This window comes from Pecten maximus, chromosome 16 (assembly GCF_902652985.1).
Source record: "Pecten maximus chromosome 16, xPecMax1.1, whole genome shotgun sequence".
Taxonomy (NCBI): Eukaryota; Metazoa; Mollusca; class Bivalvia; order Pectinida; family Pectinidae; genus Pecten; species Pecten maximus.
The window spans coordinates 17,660,667-17,677,672 of record NC_047030.1 but is presented as its reverse complement, the minus strand read 5'-3'; the positions used below and the strand labels follow the sequence as shown (position 1 = coordinate 17,677,672).

General features: G+C 39.3%; 1 protein-coding gene across 2 annotated transcripts in view; it reads left to right on the top strand.

The window, feature by feature from the left end:
• LOC117344885 (solute carrier family 35 member F6-like) overlaps positions 1-17,006 on the top strand; it is a 31,938-nt gene that overhangs the window by 8,750 nt on the left and 6,182 nt on the right. Inside the window, exons 7-8 of one of the 2 annotated variants that reach the window (XM_033907753.1) lie at positions 12,407-12,706; positions 14,039-14,120. In XM_033907753.1, the coding sequence (XP_033763644.1) occupies positions 12,407-12,706; positions 14,039-14,061 (323 nt within the window). In that variant the 3' untranslated portion in view covers positions 14,062-14,120. Of the gene's footprint in view, positions 1-12,406; positions 12,707-14,038; positions 14,121-17,006 lie in introns of those variants that run through there. The other variant, XM_033907754.1, reaches the window with a different exon arrangement.

Sequence of the window (17,006 nt, the reverse complement as noted above, 5' to 3'; positions counted from 1 at the left end):
TAGGGAACTTAGTCCAATCAACCACAGACACCAATTATAGGGAACTCAGTCCAATCAACCACAGACACCAATTATAGGGAACTCGGTCCAATCAACCATAGACACCAATTATAGGGAACTCAGTCCAATTAACCACAGACACCAATTATAGGGAACTCAGTCCAATTAACCACAGACACCAATTATAGGGAACTCAGTCCAATCAACCACAGACACCAATTATAGGGAACTCAGTCCAATCAACCACAGACACCAATTATAGGGAACTCAGTCCAATCAACCACAGACACCAATTATAGGGAACTTGGTCCAATCAACCATAGACACCAATTATAGGGAACTCAGTCCAATTAACCACAGACACCAATTATAGGGAACTCAGTCCAATTAACCACAGACACCAATTATAGGGAACTCAGTCCAATCAACCACAGACACCAATTATAGGGAACTCAGTCCAATCAAACACAGACACCAATTATAGGGAACTTAGTCCAATCAACCACAGACACCAATTATAGGGAACTTAGTCCAATCAAACACAGACACCAATTATAGGGACCTCAGTCCAATCAGCCACAGACACCAATTATAGGGAACTCAGTCCAATCAACCACAGACACCAATTATAGGGAACTCAGTCCAATCAACCACAGACACCAATTATAGGGAACTTGGTCCAATCAACCATAGACACCAATTATAGGGAACTCAGTCCAATTAACCACAGACACAAATTATAGGGAACTCAGTCCAATTAACCACAGACACCAATTATAGGGAACTCAGTCCAATCAACCACAGACACCAATTATAGGGAACTCAGTCCAATCAACCACAGACACCAATTATAGGGAACTTGGTCCAATCAACCATAGACACCAATTATAGGGAACTCAGTCCAATTAACCACAGACACCAATTATAGGGAACTCAGTCCAATTAACCACAGACACCAATTATAGGGAACTCAGTCCAATCAACCACAGACACCAATTATAGGGAACTCAGTCCAATCAAACACAGACACCAATTATAGGGAACTTAGTCCAATCAAACACAGACACCAATTATAGGGAACTCAGTCCAATCAACCACAGACACCAATTATAGGGAACTCAGTCCAATCAAACACAGACACCAATTATAGGGACCTCAGTCCAATCAACCACAGACACCAATTATAGGGAACTCGGTCCAATCAACCATAGACACCAATTATAGGGAACTTAGTCCAATCAAACACAGACACCAATTATAGGGAACTCAGTCTAATCAACCATAGACACCAATTATAGGGACCTCAGTCCAATCAACCATAGACACCAATTATAGGGAACTTAGTCCAATCAAACACAGACACCAATTATAGGGAACTCAGTCCAATCAACCACAGACACCAATTATAGGGAACTCGGTCCAATCAACCATAGACACCAATTATAGGGAACTTAGTCCAATCAACCACAGACACCAATTATAGGGAACTCGGTCCAATCAACCATAGACACCAATTATAGGGAACTCAGTCCAATCAAACACAGACACCAATTATAGGGAACACAGTCCAATCAACCACAGACACCAATTATAGGGAACTTAGTCCAATCAAACACAGACACCAATTATAGGGAACTTAGTCCAATCAACCACAGACACCAATTATAGGGAACTCAGTCCAATTAACCACAGACACCAATTATAGGGAACTCAGTCCAATCAAACACAGACACCAATTATAGGGACCTCAGTCCAATCAACCACAGACACCAATTATAGGGAACTTAGTCCAATCAAACACAGACACCAATTATAGGGAACTCAGTCCAATCAAACACAGACACCAATTATAGGGAACTCAGTCCAATCAACCATAGACACCAATTATAGGGAACTCAGTCCAATCAACCACAGACACTAATTATAGGGACCTCAGTCCAATCAAACACAGACACCAATTATAGGGAACTCAGTCCAATCAAACACAGACACCAATTATAGGGAACTCAGTCCAATCAACCACAGACACCAATTATAGGGAACTCAGTCCAATCAACCACAGACACCAATTATAGGGAACTTAGTCCAATCAACCACAGACACCAATTATAGGGAACTCAGTCCAATCAACCACAGACACCAATTATAGGGAACTCAGTCCAATCAACCACAGACACCAATTATAGGGAACTCAGTCCAATCAACCACAGACACCAATTATAGGAAACTCAGTCCAATCAACCACAGACACCAATTATAGGGAACTTAGTCCAATCAACCACAGACACCAATTATAGGGAACTCAGTCCAATCAACCACAGACACCAATTAAAGGGAACTTGGTCCAATCAACCACAGACACCAATTATAGGGAACTCAGTCCAATCAACCACAGACACCAATTATAGGGAACTTAGTCCAATCAACCACAGACACCAATTATAGGGAACTCAGTCCAATCAACCACAGACACCAATTATAGGGAACTCAGTCCAATCAACCACAGACACCAATTATAGGGAACTCAGTCCAATCAACCACAGACACCAATTAAAGGGAACTTGGTCCAATCAACCACAGACACCAATTATAGGGAACTTAGTCCAATCAACCACAGACACCAATTATAGGGAACTCAGTCCAATCAAACACAGACACCAATTATAGGGAACTCAGTCCAATCAAACACAGACACCAATTATAGGGAACTCAGTCCAATCAACCACAGACACCAATTATAGGGAACTCAGTCCAATCAACCACAGACACCAATTATAGGGAACTCAGTCCAATCAAACACAGACACCGATTATAGGGAACTCAGTCCAATCAAACACAGACACCAATTATAGGGAACTCAGTCCAATCAAACACAGACACCAATTATAGGGAACTCAGTCCAATCAACCACATACACCAATTATAGGGAACTCAGTCCAATCAACCACAGACACCAATTATAGGGAACTCAGTCCAATCAAACACAGACACCAATTATAGGGAACTCAGTCCAATCAAACACAGACACCGATTATAGGGAACTCGGTCCAATCAACCACAGACACCAATTATAGGGAACTTAGTCCAATCAAACACAGACACCAATTATAGGGAACTCAGTCCAATCAAACACAGACACCAATTATAGGGAACTCAGTCCAATCAACCACAGACACCAATTATAGGGAACTCAGTCCAATCAAACACAGACACCAATTATAGGGAACTCAGTCCAATCAACCATAGACACCAATTATAGGGACCTCAGTCCAATCAAACGCAGACACCAATTATAGGGAACTCAGTCCAATCAACCACAGACACCAATTATAGGGAACTTAGTCCAATCAACCACAGACACCAATTATAGTGAACTCAGTCCAATCAACCACAGACACCAATTATAGTGAACTCAGTGCAATCAACCACAGACACCAATTATAGGGAACTCAGTCCAATCAACCACAGACACCAATTATAGTGAACTCAGTCCAATCAACCACAGACACCAATTATAGTGAACTCAGTCCAATCAACCACAGACACCAATTATAGGGAACTCAGTCCAATCAAACACAGACACCAATTATAGGGAACTCAGTCCAATCAACCACAGACACCAATTATAGGGAACTCAGTCCAATCAAACACAGACACCAATTATAGGGAACTCAGTCCAATCAACCATAGACACCAATTATAGGGACCTCAGTCCAATCAAACACAGACACCAATTATAGGGAACTCAGTCCAATCAACCACAGACACCAATTATAGGGAACTTAGTCCAATCAACCACAGACACCAATTATAGTGAACTCAGTCCAATCAACCACAGACACCAATTATAGTGAACTCAGTGCAATCAACCACAGACACCAATTATAGGGAACTCAGTCCAATCAACCACAGACACCAATTATAGTGAACTCAGTCCAATCAACCACAGACACCAATTATAGGGAACTCAGTCCAATCAACCACAGACACCAATTAAAGTGAACTTAGTCCAATCAACCACAGACACCAATTATAGGGAACTCAGTCCAATCAACCACAGACACCAATTATAGGGAACTCAGTCCAATCAAAGACAGACACCAATTATAGGGAACTCAGTCCAATCAACCATAGACACCAATTATAGAGAACTTAGTCCAATCAACCACAGACACCAATTATAGGGAACTTAGTCCAATCAACCACAGACACCAATTATAGTGAACTTAGTCCAATCAAACACAGACACCAATTATAGGGAACTTAGTCCAATCAACCACAGACACCAATTATAGGGAACTCAGTCCAATCAACCACAGACACCAATTATAGGGAACTCAGTCCAATCAACCACAGACACCAATTATAGGGAACTCAGTCCAATCAACCACGGACACCAATTATAGGGAACTCAGTCCAATCAACCACAGACACCAATTATAGGGAACTCAGTCCAATCAAACACAGACACCAATTATAGGGAACTCAGTCCAATCAAACACAGACACCAATTATAGGGAACTCAGTCCAATCAAACACAGACACCAATTATAGGGAACTCAGTCCAATTAACCACAGACACCAATTATAGGGAACTCAGTCCAATCAAACACAGACACCAATTATAGGGAACTCAGTCCAATCAACCACAGACACCAATTATAGGGAACTCAGTCCAATCAACCACAGACACCAATTATAGGGAACTCAGTCCAATCAACCACAGACACCAATTATAGGGAACTCAGTCCAATCAAACACAGACACCAATTATAGGGAACTCAGTCCAATCAACCACAGACACCAATTATAGGGAACTCAGTCCAATCAACCACAGACACCAATTATAGGGAACTCAGTCCAATCAACACAGACACCAATTATAGGGAACTCAGTCTAATCAACACAGACACCAATTATAGGGAACTCAGTCCAATCAACCACAGACACCAATTATAGGGAACTCAGTCCAATTAACCACAGACACCAATTATAGGGAACTTAGTCCAATTAACCACAGACACCAATTATAGGGAACTCAGTCTAATCAACCATAGACACCAATTATAGGGAACTTAGTCCAATCAACCACAGACACCAATTATAGGGAACTCAGTCCAATTAACCACAGACACCAATTATAGGGAACTCAGTCCAATTAACCACAGACACCAATTATAGGGAACTCAGTCCAATCAAACACAGACACCAATTATAGGGACCTCAGTCCAATCAACACAGACACCAATTATAGGGAACTCAGTCCAATCAACACAGACACCAATTATAGGGAACTTAGTCCAATTAACCACAGACACCAATTATAGGGAACTCAGTCCAATCAAACACAGACACCAATTATAGGGAACTCAGTCCAATCAACCACAGACACCAATTATAGGGAACTCAGTCCAATCAACCACAGACACCAATTATAGGGAACTTAGTCCAATCAAACAGACACCAATTATAGGGAACTCAGTCCAATCAACCACAGACACCAATTATAGGGAACTCAGTCCAATCAACCACAGACACCAATTATAGGGAACTTAGTCCAATCAAACAGACACCAATTATAGGGAACTCAGTCCAATCAACCACAGACACCAATTATAGGGAACTTAGTCCAATCAAATACAGACACCAATTATAGGGAACTCAGTCCAATCAACCACGGACACCAATTATAGGGAACTCAGTCCAATCAACCACAGACACCAATTATAGGGAACTCAGTCCAATCAACCACAGACACCAATTATAGGGAACTCAGTCCAATCAAACACAGACACCAATTATAGGGAACTTAGTCCAATCAACCACAGACACCAATTATAGGGAACTTAGTCCAATCAAACACAGACACCAATTATAGGGAACTTAGTCCAATCAACCACAGACACCAATTATAGGGAACTCAGTCCAATCAACCATAGACACCAATTATAGGGAACTTAGTCCAATCAACCACAGACACCAATTATAGGGAACTTAGTCCAATCAAACACAGACACCAATTATAGGGAACTCAGTCCAATCAACCACATACACCAATTATAGGGAACTTAGTCCAATCAACCACAGACACCAATTATAGGGAACTCAGTCCAATCAACCACAGACACCAATTATAGGGAACTTAGTCCAATCAACCACAGACACCAATTATAGGGAACTCAGTCCAATCAAACACAGACACCAATTATAGGGAACTTAGTCCAATCAACCATAGACACCAATTATAGGTAACTCAGTCCAATCAACCACAGACACCAATTATAGGGAACTCAGTCCAATCAAACACAGACACCAATTATAGGGAACTTAGTCCAATCAACCACAGACACCAATTATAGGGAACTCAGTCCAATCAACCACAGACACCAATTATAGGGAACTCAGTCCAATCAAACACAGACACCAATTATAGGGAACTCGGTCCAATCAACCACAGACACCAATTATAGGGAACTTAGTCCAATCAACCACAGACACCAATTATAGAGAACTTAGTCCAATCAACCACAGACACCAATTATAGGGAACTCAGTCCAATCAACCACAGACACCAATTAAAGGGAACTTGGTCCAATCAACCACAGACACCAATTATAGGGAACTTAGTCCAATCAACCACATACACCAATTATAGGGAACTTAGTCCAATCAACCACAGACACCAATTATAGGGAACTCAGTCCAATCAACCACAGACACCAATTATAGGGAACTCAGTCCAATCAACCACAGACACCAATTATAGGGAACTCAGTCCAATCAACCACAGACACCAATTATAGGGAACTCACTCCAATCAACCACAGACACCAATTAAAGGGAACTCAGTCCAATCAAACACAGACACCAATTATAGGGAACTCGGTCCAATCAAACACAGACACCAATTATAGGGAACTCAGTCCAATCAACCACAGACACCAATTATAGGGAACTCAGTCCAATCAACCACAGACACCAATTATAGGGAACTCAGTCCAATCAACCACAGACACCAATTATAGGGAACTCACTCCAATCAACCACAGACACCAATTATAGGGAACTCAGTCCAATCAAACACAGACACCAATTATAGGGAACTCGGTCCAATCAAACACAGACACCAATTATAGGGAACTCACTCCAATCAACCACAGACACCAATTATAGGGAACTCAGTCCAATCAAACACAGACACCAATTATAGAGAACTCAGTCCAATCAACCACAGACACCAATTATAGAGAACTCAGTCCAATCAACCATAGACACCAATTATAGGGAACTTAGTCCAATCAACCACAGACACCAATTATAGGGAACTTAGTCCAATCAAACAGACACCAATTATAGGGAACTTAGTCCAATCAACCACAGACACCAATTATAGGGACCTCAGTCCAATCAACCACAGACACCAATTATAGGGAACTCAGTCCAATCAACCACAGACACCAATTATAGGGAACTCAGTCCAATCAACCACAGACACCAATTATAGGGAACTTGGTCCAATCAACCACAGACACCAATTATAGGGAACTTGGTCCAATCAACCACGGACACCAATTATAGGGAACTCAGTCCAATCAACCACAGACACCAATTATAGGGAACTTAGTCCAATCAACCACAGACACCAATTATAGGGAACTTAGTCCAATCAACCACAGACACCAATTATAGGGAACTTGGTCCAATCAACCACGGACACCAATTATAGGGAACTCAGTCCAATCAACCACAGACACCAATTATAGGGAACTTAGTCCAATCAACCACAGACACCAATTATAGGGAACTTAGTCCAATCAACCACAGACACCAATTATAGGGACCTCAGTCCAATCAACCACAGACACCAATTATAGGGAACTTAGTCCAATCAACCACAGACACCAATTATAGGGAACTCAGTCCAATCAACCACAGACACCAATTATAGGGAACTCAGTCCAATCAACCACAGACACCAATTATAGTGAACTCAGTCCAATCAACCACAAACCAATTATAGGGAACTTAGTCCAATCAACCACAGACACCAATTATAGGGAACTCGGTCCAATCAACCACGGACACCAATTATAGGGAACTCAGTCCAATCAACCATAGACACCAATTATAGGGAACTCAGTCCAATCAACCATAGACACCAATTATAGGGAACTCAGTCCAATTAACCATAGACACCAATTATAGGGAACTCAGTCCAATCAACCACAGACACCAATTATAGGGAACTTAGTCCAATCAACCATAGACACCAATTATAGAGAACTTAGTCTAATCAACCATAGACACCAATTATAGGGAACTCAGTCCAATCAACCACAGACACCAATTATAGGGAACTCAGTCCAATCAACCACAGACACCAATTATAGGGAACTCAGTCCAATCAACCACAGACACCAATTATAGGGAACTCAGTCCAATCAACCACAGACACCAATTATAGGGAACTCACTCCAATCAACCACAGACACCAATTATAGTGAACTCAGTCCAATCAACCACAGACACCAATTATAGGGAACTTAGTCCAATCAAACACAGACACCAATTATAGGGAACTTAGTCCAATCAACCACAGACACCAATTATAGGGAACTCAGTCCAATCAAACAAAGACACCAATTATAGGGAACTCAGTCCAATCAACCACAGACACCAATTATAGGGAACTCAGTCCAATCAACCATAGACACCAATTATAGGGAACTCAGTCCAATCAACCACAGACACCGATTATAGGGAACTTAGTCCAATCAACCACAGACACCAATTATAGAGAACTTAGTCCAATCAACCACAGACACCAATTATAGGGAACTCAGTCCAATCAACCACATACACCAATTATAGGGAACTTAGTCCAATCAACCACAGACACCAATTATAGGGAACTCAGTCCAATCAACCACAGACACCAATTATAGGGAACTCAGTCCAATCAAACACAGACACCAATTATAGGGAACTCAGTCCAATCAACCACAGACACCAATTATAGGGAACTCAGTCCAATCAAACACAGACACCAATTATAGGGAACTCAGTCCAATCAACCACGGACACCAATTATAGGGAACTCAGTCCAATCAACCACAGACACCAATTATAGGGAACTTAGTCCAATCAACCACAGACACCAATTAAAGGGAACTTAGTCCAATCAAACACAGACACCAATTATAGGGAACTCACTCCAATCAACCACAGACACCAATTAAAGGGAACTTAGTCCAATCAACCACAGACACCAATTATAGGGAACTCAGTCCAATCAACCACAGACACCAATTATAGGGAACTCAGTCCAATCAACCACAGACACCAATTATAGGGAACTCAGTCCAATCCACCATAGACACCAATTATATGGAACTTAGTCCAATCAACCACAGACACCAATTATAGGGAACTTAGTCCAATCAAACACAGACACCAATTATAGGGAACTCAGTCCAATCAACCATAGACACCAATTATAGGGAACTCAGTCCAATCAACCACAGACACCAATTATAGGGAACTCAGTCCAATCAACCACAGACACCAATTATAGGGAACTTAGTCCAATCAACCACAGACACCAATTATAGGGAACTTAGTCCAATCAACCACAGACACCAATTATAGGGAACTTAGTCCAATCAACCACAGACACCAATTATAGGGAACTCAGTCCAATCAACCACAGACACCAATTATAGGGAACTCGGTCCAATCAACCACAGACACCAATTAAAGGGAACTTAGTCCAATCAAACACAGACACCAATTATAGGGAACTTAGTCCAATCAACCACAGACACCAATTATAGGGAACTCGGTCCAATCAAACACAGACACCAATTATAGGGAACTTAGTCCAATCAACCACAGACACCAATTATAGGGAACTCAGTCCAATCAACCACAGACACCAATTATAGGGAACTCGGTCCAATCAACCACAGACACCAATTAAAGGGAACTTAGTCCAATCAAACACAGACACCAATTATAGGGAACTCAGTCCAATCAACCACAGACACCAATTATAGGGAACTCGGTCCAATCAAACACAGACACCAATTATAGGGAACTCGGTCCAATCAACCACAGACACCAATTATAGGGAACTCAGTCCAATCAACACAGACACCAATTATAGGGAACTCGGTCCAATCAAACACAGACACCAATTATAGGGAACTCGGTCCAATCAACCACAGACACCAATTATAGGGAACTCAGTCCAATCAAACACAGACACCAATTATAGGGAACTTGGTCCAATCAACCACAGACACCAATTATAGGGAACTCAGTCCAATCAACCACAGACACCAATTATAGGGACCTCAGTCCAATCAAACACAGACACCAATTATAGGGAACTCAGTCCAATCAACCACAGACACCAATTATAGGGACCTCAGTCCAATCAACCACAGACACCAATTATAGGGAACTCAGTCCAATCAACCACAGACACCAATTATAGGGACCTCAGTCCAATCAACCACAGACACCAATTATAGGGACCTCAGTCCAATCAACCACAGACACCAATTATAGGGAACTCAGTCCAATCAACCACAGACACCAATTATAGGGAACTCAGTCCAATCAACCACAGACACCAATTATAGGGACCTCAGTCCAATCAACCACAGACACCAATTATAGGGAACTCAGTCCAATCAACCACAGACACCAATTATAGGGAACTCAGTCCAATCAACCACAGACACCAATTATAGGGAACTCAGTCCAATCAACCACAGACACCAATTATAGGGAACTCAGTCCAATCAACCACAGACACCAATTATAGGGAACTCAGTCCAATCAACCACAGACACCAATTATAGGGAACTCAGTCCAATCAACCACAGACACCAATTATAGGGAACTCAGTCCAATCAACCACAGACACCAATTATAGGGAACTCAGTCCAATCAACCACAGACACCAATTATAGGGAACTTGGTCCAATCAACCACAGACACCAATTATAGGGACCTCAGTCCAATCAACCACAGACACCAATTATAGGGACCTCAGTCCAATCAACCACAGACACCAATTATAGGGAACTCAGTCCAATCAACCACGGACACCAATTATAGGGAACTTAGTCCAATCAACCACAGACACCAATTATAGGGACCTCAGTCCAATCAACCACAGACACCAATTATAGGGAACTTGGTCCAATCAACCACAGACACCAATTATAGGGAACTCAGTCTAATCAACCACAGACACCAATTATAGGGACCTCAGTCCAATCAACCACAGACACCAATTATAGGGAACTTGGTCCAATCAACCACGGACACCAATTATAGGGAACTCAGTCCAATCAACCACAGACACCAATTATAGGGACCTCAGTCCAATCAACCACAGACACCAATTATAGGGAACTTGGTCCAATCAACCACAGACACCAATTATAGGGAACTCAGTCTAATCAACCACAGACACCAATTATAGGGACCTCAGTCCAATCAACCACAGACACCAATTATAGGGAACTTGGTCCAATCAACCACAGACACCAATTATAGGGAACTCAGTCTAATCAACCACAGACACCAATTATAGGGAACTTAGTCCAATCAAACACAGACACCAATTATAGGGACCTCAGTCCAATCAAACACAGACACCAATTATAGGGAACTCAGTCCAATCAACCACAGACACCAATTATAGGGAACTTCGTCCAATCAACCACAGACACCAATTATAGGGAACTCAGTCCAATCAAACACAGACACCAATTATAGGGAACTCAGTCCAATCAACACAGACACCAATTATAGGGAACTTCGTCCAATCAACCACAGACACCAATTATAGGGAACTCAGTCCAATCAACCACAGACACCAATTATAGGGAACTTAGTCCAATCAAATACAGACACCAACTATAGGGAACTCAGTCCAATCAACCACAGACACCAATTATAGGGAACCTGAATGGTGAAAAACAATATTCATTGTAATAATTGTGAAATAAGTCATCTACCTTTAGTTATTTATCCTATAAAAAGACCTGTAAATATGAATAGAAGTAGGGGGAAGGTTTATTATGGCAAGACAGTGGAATAAAATGTATTGACATGTTTACTGAACTGCAGTATAGTAGACTTTGTTTATTACCAAGTCTGGGTTTATTATGATATACATTACTTATTCTATTTAGATTTTTTTTGCCTTATAGTGACTGACCGTGTCGGAGGGGAATCTTGTGTATTGTTTGTATTCATTAGGTAACATTGTTAGTATCACAATTTGTTCCACAGGTAACATAGTAGCATTATTTGTTCCACAGATAACATAATTATCATCACCTTTTGTTCCACAGGTAAATAATTATCATCACCTTTTGTTCCACAGGTAACATAGTTAGTATCGCTTTTTTCAACTTTGCCGGGATTAGCATCATGAAGTCACAGAGTGCTACTACCCGCATGGTACTGGATAGTGTAAGGACATTGTCTATCTGGGCAGTAACGCTGGCTTTAACATGGCAGACTTTTGAAGGTTTACAAGTGTTTGGTTTCGTGTTGCTGATTGTGGGTATGTGTCTGTATTACAACATCTTCGTCCCGACCATAATGAAACATCTGCCGTGTAATCGTCAGGCGGCCGCCACAGAGGAAGAGAACGAGCCAATCCTACAACAGAATGCTCCAGGTAGGGTAAAATAATGTGTGGGTTATCATATAAACTAGCACAGTTGTAGAAAAGTGTGGGTTATCATATAAACTAGCACAGTTGTGGAAATGTGTGGGTTGTCATATTAACTAGCACAGTTGTGGAAATGTGTGGGTTATCATATTAACTAGCACAGTTGTGAAAAAGTGTGGGTTATCATATTAAATAGTACAGTTGTGGAAAAGTGTGGGTTATCATATTAAATAGTACAGTTCTGAAAAAGTGTGGGTTATCATATAAACTAGTACAGTTGTGGAAATGTGTGGGTTATCATATAAACTAGCACAGTTGTGGAAATGTGTGGGTTATCATATTAAATAGCACAGTTGTGGAAATGTGTGGGTTATCATATTAAATAGTACAGTAGTGAAATGTGTGGGTTATCATATTAAATAGTACAGTTGTGGAAATGTGTGGGTTATCATATTAAATGGTACAGTTGTGGAAATGTGTGGGTTATCATATAAACTAGCACAGTTGTGAAATGTGTGGGTTATCATATAAACTAGTACAGTTGTGGAAATGTGTGGGTTATCATATAAATTATCACAGTTGTGGAAATGTGTGGGTTATCATATTAACTAGTACAGTTGTGGAAATGTGTGGGTTATCATATTAACTAGTACAGTTGTGGAAATGTGTGGGTTATCATATTAAATAGTACAGTAGTGAAATGTGTGGGTTATCATATTAAATAGTACAGTTGTGGAAATGTGTGGGTTATCATATTAAATAGTACAGTAGTGAAATGTGTGGGTTATCATATTAAATAGTACAGTAGTGAAATGTGTGGGTTATCATATAAACTAGTACAGTTGTGGAAATGTGTGGGTTATCATATTAAATAGTACAGTTGTGGAAATGTGTGGGTTATCATATTAAATAGTACAGTAGTGAAATGTGTGGGTTATCATATTAAATAGTACAGTAGTGAAATGTGTGGGTTATCATATTAAATAGTACAGTAGTGAAATGTGTGGGTTATCATATTAAATAGTACAGTAGTGAAATGTGTGGGTTATCATATTAAATAGTACAGTAGTGAAATGTGTGGGTTATCATATTAAATAGTACAGTAGTGAAATGTGTGGGTTATCATATTAAATAGTACAGTAGTGAAATGTGTGGGTTAATCATGACAAATTAGAATTGTTAGAATATTGTGTTTGTCGTCGTAGGAAGAGAATCAATTATTACAGGATATAAACAAAGATGTATTTCAATAAGTGGGACTTAACATACTAAATAAGTGTTAAAATGCAGATGTCATCACATATTTGTAAATCGAACCCAAATTTCTTTTCTTTATAGCATGTGACACTGGCCATCTTTGAAAAAGTGGTAGACTTTAGATTGTAGACTTTAGTAGACTTTATCTGTTGGAAATCTTTAGACTTTATCTGGTGGGAAATCTTTAGACTTTATCTGGTGGACATCTTTAGACTTTATCTGGTGGAAATCTTTAGACTTTATCTGGTGGAAATCTTTAGACTTTATCTGGTGGACATCTTTAGAGTTTATCTGGTGGAAATCTTTAGACTTTATCTGTTGGAAATCTTTAGACTTTATCTGGTGGACATCTTTAGACTTGATCTGTTGGAAATCTTTAGACTTTATCTGTTGGAAATCTTTAGACTTTATCTGGTGGGAAATCTTTAGACTTTATCTGTTGGAAATCTTTAGACTTTATCTGTTGGAAATCTTTAGACTTTATCTGTTGGAAATCTTTAGACTTTATCTGGTGGGAAATCTTTAGACTTTATCTGTTGGAATTCTTTAGACTTGATCTGGTGGAAATCTTTAGACTTGATCTGTTGGAAATCTTTAGACTTTATCTGTTGGAAATCTTTAGACTTGATCTGTTGGAAATCTTTAGACTTGATCTGTTGGAAATCTTCAGACTTTATCTGGTGGAAATCTTTAGACTTTATCTGGTGGACATCTTTAGACTTTATCTGGTGAAAATCTTTAGACTTTATCTGTTGGAAATCTTTAGACTTTATCTGTTGGAAATCTTTAGACTTGATCTGTTGGAAATCTTTAGACTTGATCTGTTGGAAATCTTTAGACTTGATCTGGTGGAAATCTTTAGACTTGATCTGTTGGAAATCTTTAGACTTGATCTGTTGGAAATCTTTAGACTTTATCTGGTGGAAATCTTTAGACTTTATCTGGTGGACATCTTTAGACTTTATCTGGTGGAAATCTTTAGACTTTATCTGTTGGAAATCTTTAGACTTTATCTGGTGGACATCTTTAGACTTGATCTGTTGGAAATCTTTAGACTTTATCTGTTGGAAATCTTTAGACTTTATCTGGTGGGAAATCTTTAGACTTTATCTGTTGGAAATCTTTAGACTTTATCTGTTGGAAATCTTTAGACTTTATCTGTTGGAAATCTTTAGACTTTATCTGGTGGGAAATCTTTAGACTTTATCTGTTGGAATTCTTTAGACTTGATCTGGTGGAAATCTTTAGACTTGATCTGTTGGAAATCTTTAGAGTTTATCTGTTGGAAATCTTTAGACTTGATCTGTTGGAAATCTTTAGACTTGATCTGTTGGAAATCTTCAGACTTTATCTGGTGGAAATCTTTAGACTTTATCTGGTGGACATCTTTAGACTTTATCTGTTGGAAATCTTTAGACTTTATCTGTTGGAAATCTTTAGACTTTATCTGTTGGAAATCTTTATACTTGATCTGTTGGAAATCTTTAGACTTGATCTGTTGGAAATCTTTAGACTTGATCTGGTGGAAATCTTTAGACTTGATCTGTTGGAAATCTTTAGACTTTATCTGTTGGAAATCTTTAGACTTGATCTGGTGGAAATCTTTAGACTTGATCTGTTGGAAATCTTTAGACTTTATCTGGTGGAAATCTTTAGACTTTATCTGGTGGACATCTTTAGACTTTATCTGGTGGACATCTTTAGACTTGATCTGTTGGAAATCTTTAGACTTTATCTGTTGGAAATCTTTAGACTTTATCTGGTGGGAAATCTTTAGACTTTATCTGTTGGAAATCTTTAGACTTTATCTGTTGGAAATCTTTAGACTTTATCTGTTGGAAATCTTTAGACTTTATCTGGTGGAAAAATTTAGACTTTATCTGGTGGACATCTTTAGACTTGATCTGTTGGAAATCTTTAGACTTTATCTGTTGGAAATCTTTAGACTTTATCTGGTGGGAAATCTTTAGACTTTATCTGTTGGAAATCTTTAGACTTTATCTGTTGGAAATCTTTAGACTTTATCTGTTGGAAATCTTTAGACTTTATCTGGTGGGAAATCTTTAGACTTTATCTGTTGGAATTCTTTAGACTTGATCTGGTGGAAATCTTTAGACTTGATCTGTTGGAAATCTTTAGACTTTATCTGTTGGAAATCTTTAGACTTGATCTGTTGGAAATCTTTAGACTTTATCTGTTGGAAATCTTCAGACTTTATCTGGTGGAAATCTTTAGACTTTATCTGGTGGACATCTTTAGACTTTATCTGGTGGAAATCTTTAGACTTTATCTGTTGGAAATCTTTAGACTTTATCTGTTGGAAATCTTTAGACTTGATCTGTTGGAAATCTTTAGACTTGATCTGTTGGAAATCTTTAGACTTGATCTGGTGGAAATCTTTAGACTTGATCTGTTGGAAATCTTTAGACTTTATCTGGTGGAAATCTTTAGACTTTATCTGGTGGAAATCTTTAGACTTTATCTGGTGGAAATCTTTAGACTTGATCTGTTGGAAATCTTTAGACTTTATCTGGTGGAAATCTTTAGACTTTATCTGTTGGAAATCTTTAGACTTTATCTGGTGGAAATCTTTAGACTTGATCTGTTGGAAATCTTTAGACTTGATCTGTTGGAAATCTTTAGACTTGATCTGTTGGAAATCTTTAGACTTGATCTGGTGGAAATCTGTAGACTTTATCTGTTGGAAATCTTTAGACTTTATCTGGTGGAAATCTTTAGACTTGATCTGTTGGAAATCTTTAGACTTTATCTGTTGGAAATCCTTAGACTTAATCTGTTGGAAATCTTTAGACTTTATCTAGTGGAAATCTTTAGACTTTATCTGGTGGAAATCTTTAGACTTGATCTGTTGGAAATATTTAGACTTTATCTGGTGGAAATCTTTAGACTTGATCTGGTGGAAATCTTTAGACTTTATCTGTTGGAAATCTTTAGACTTTATCTGGTGGAAATCTTTAGACTGTATCTGGTGGAAATCTTTAGACTTTATCTGGTGGGAAATCTTTAGACTTTATCTGTTGGAATTCTT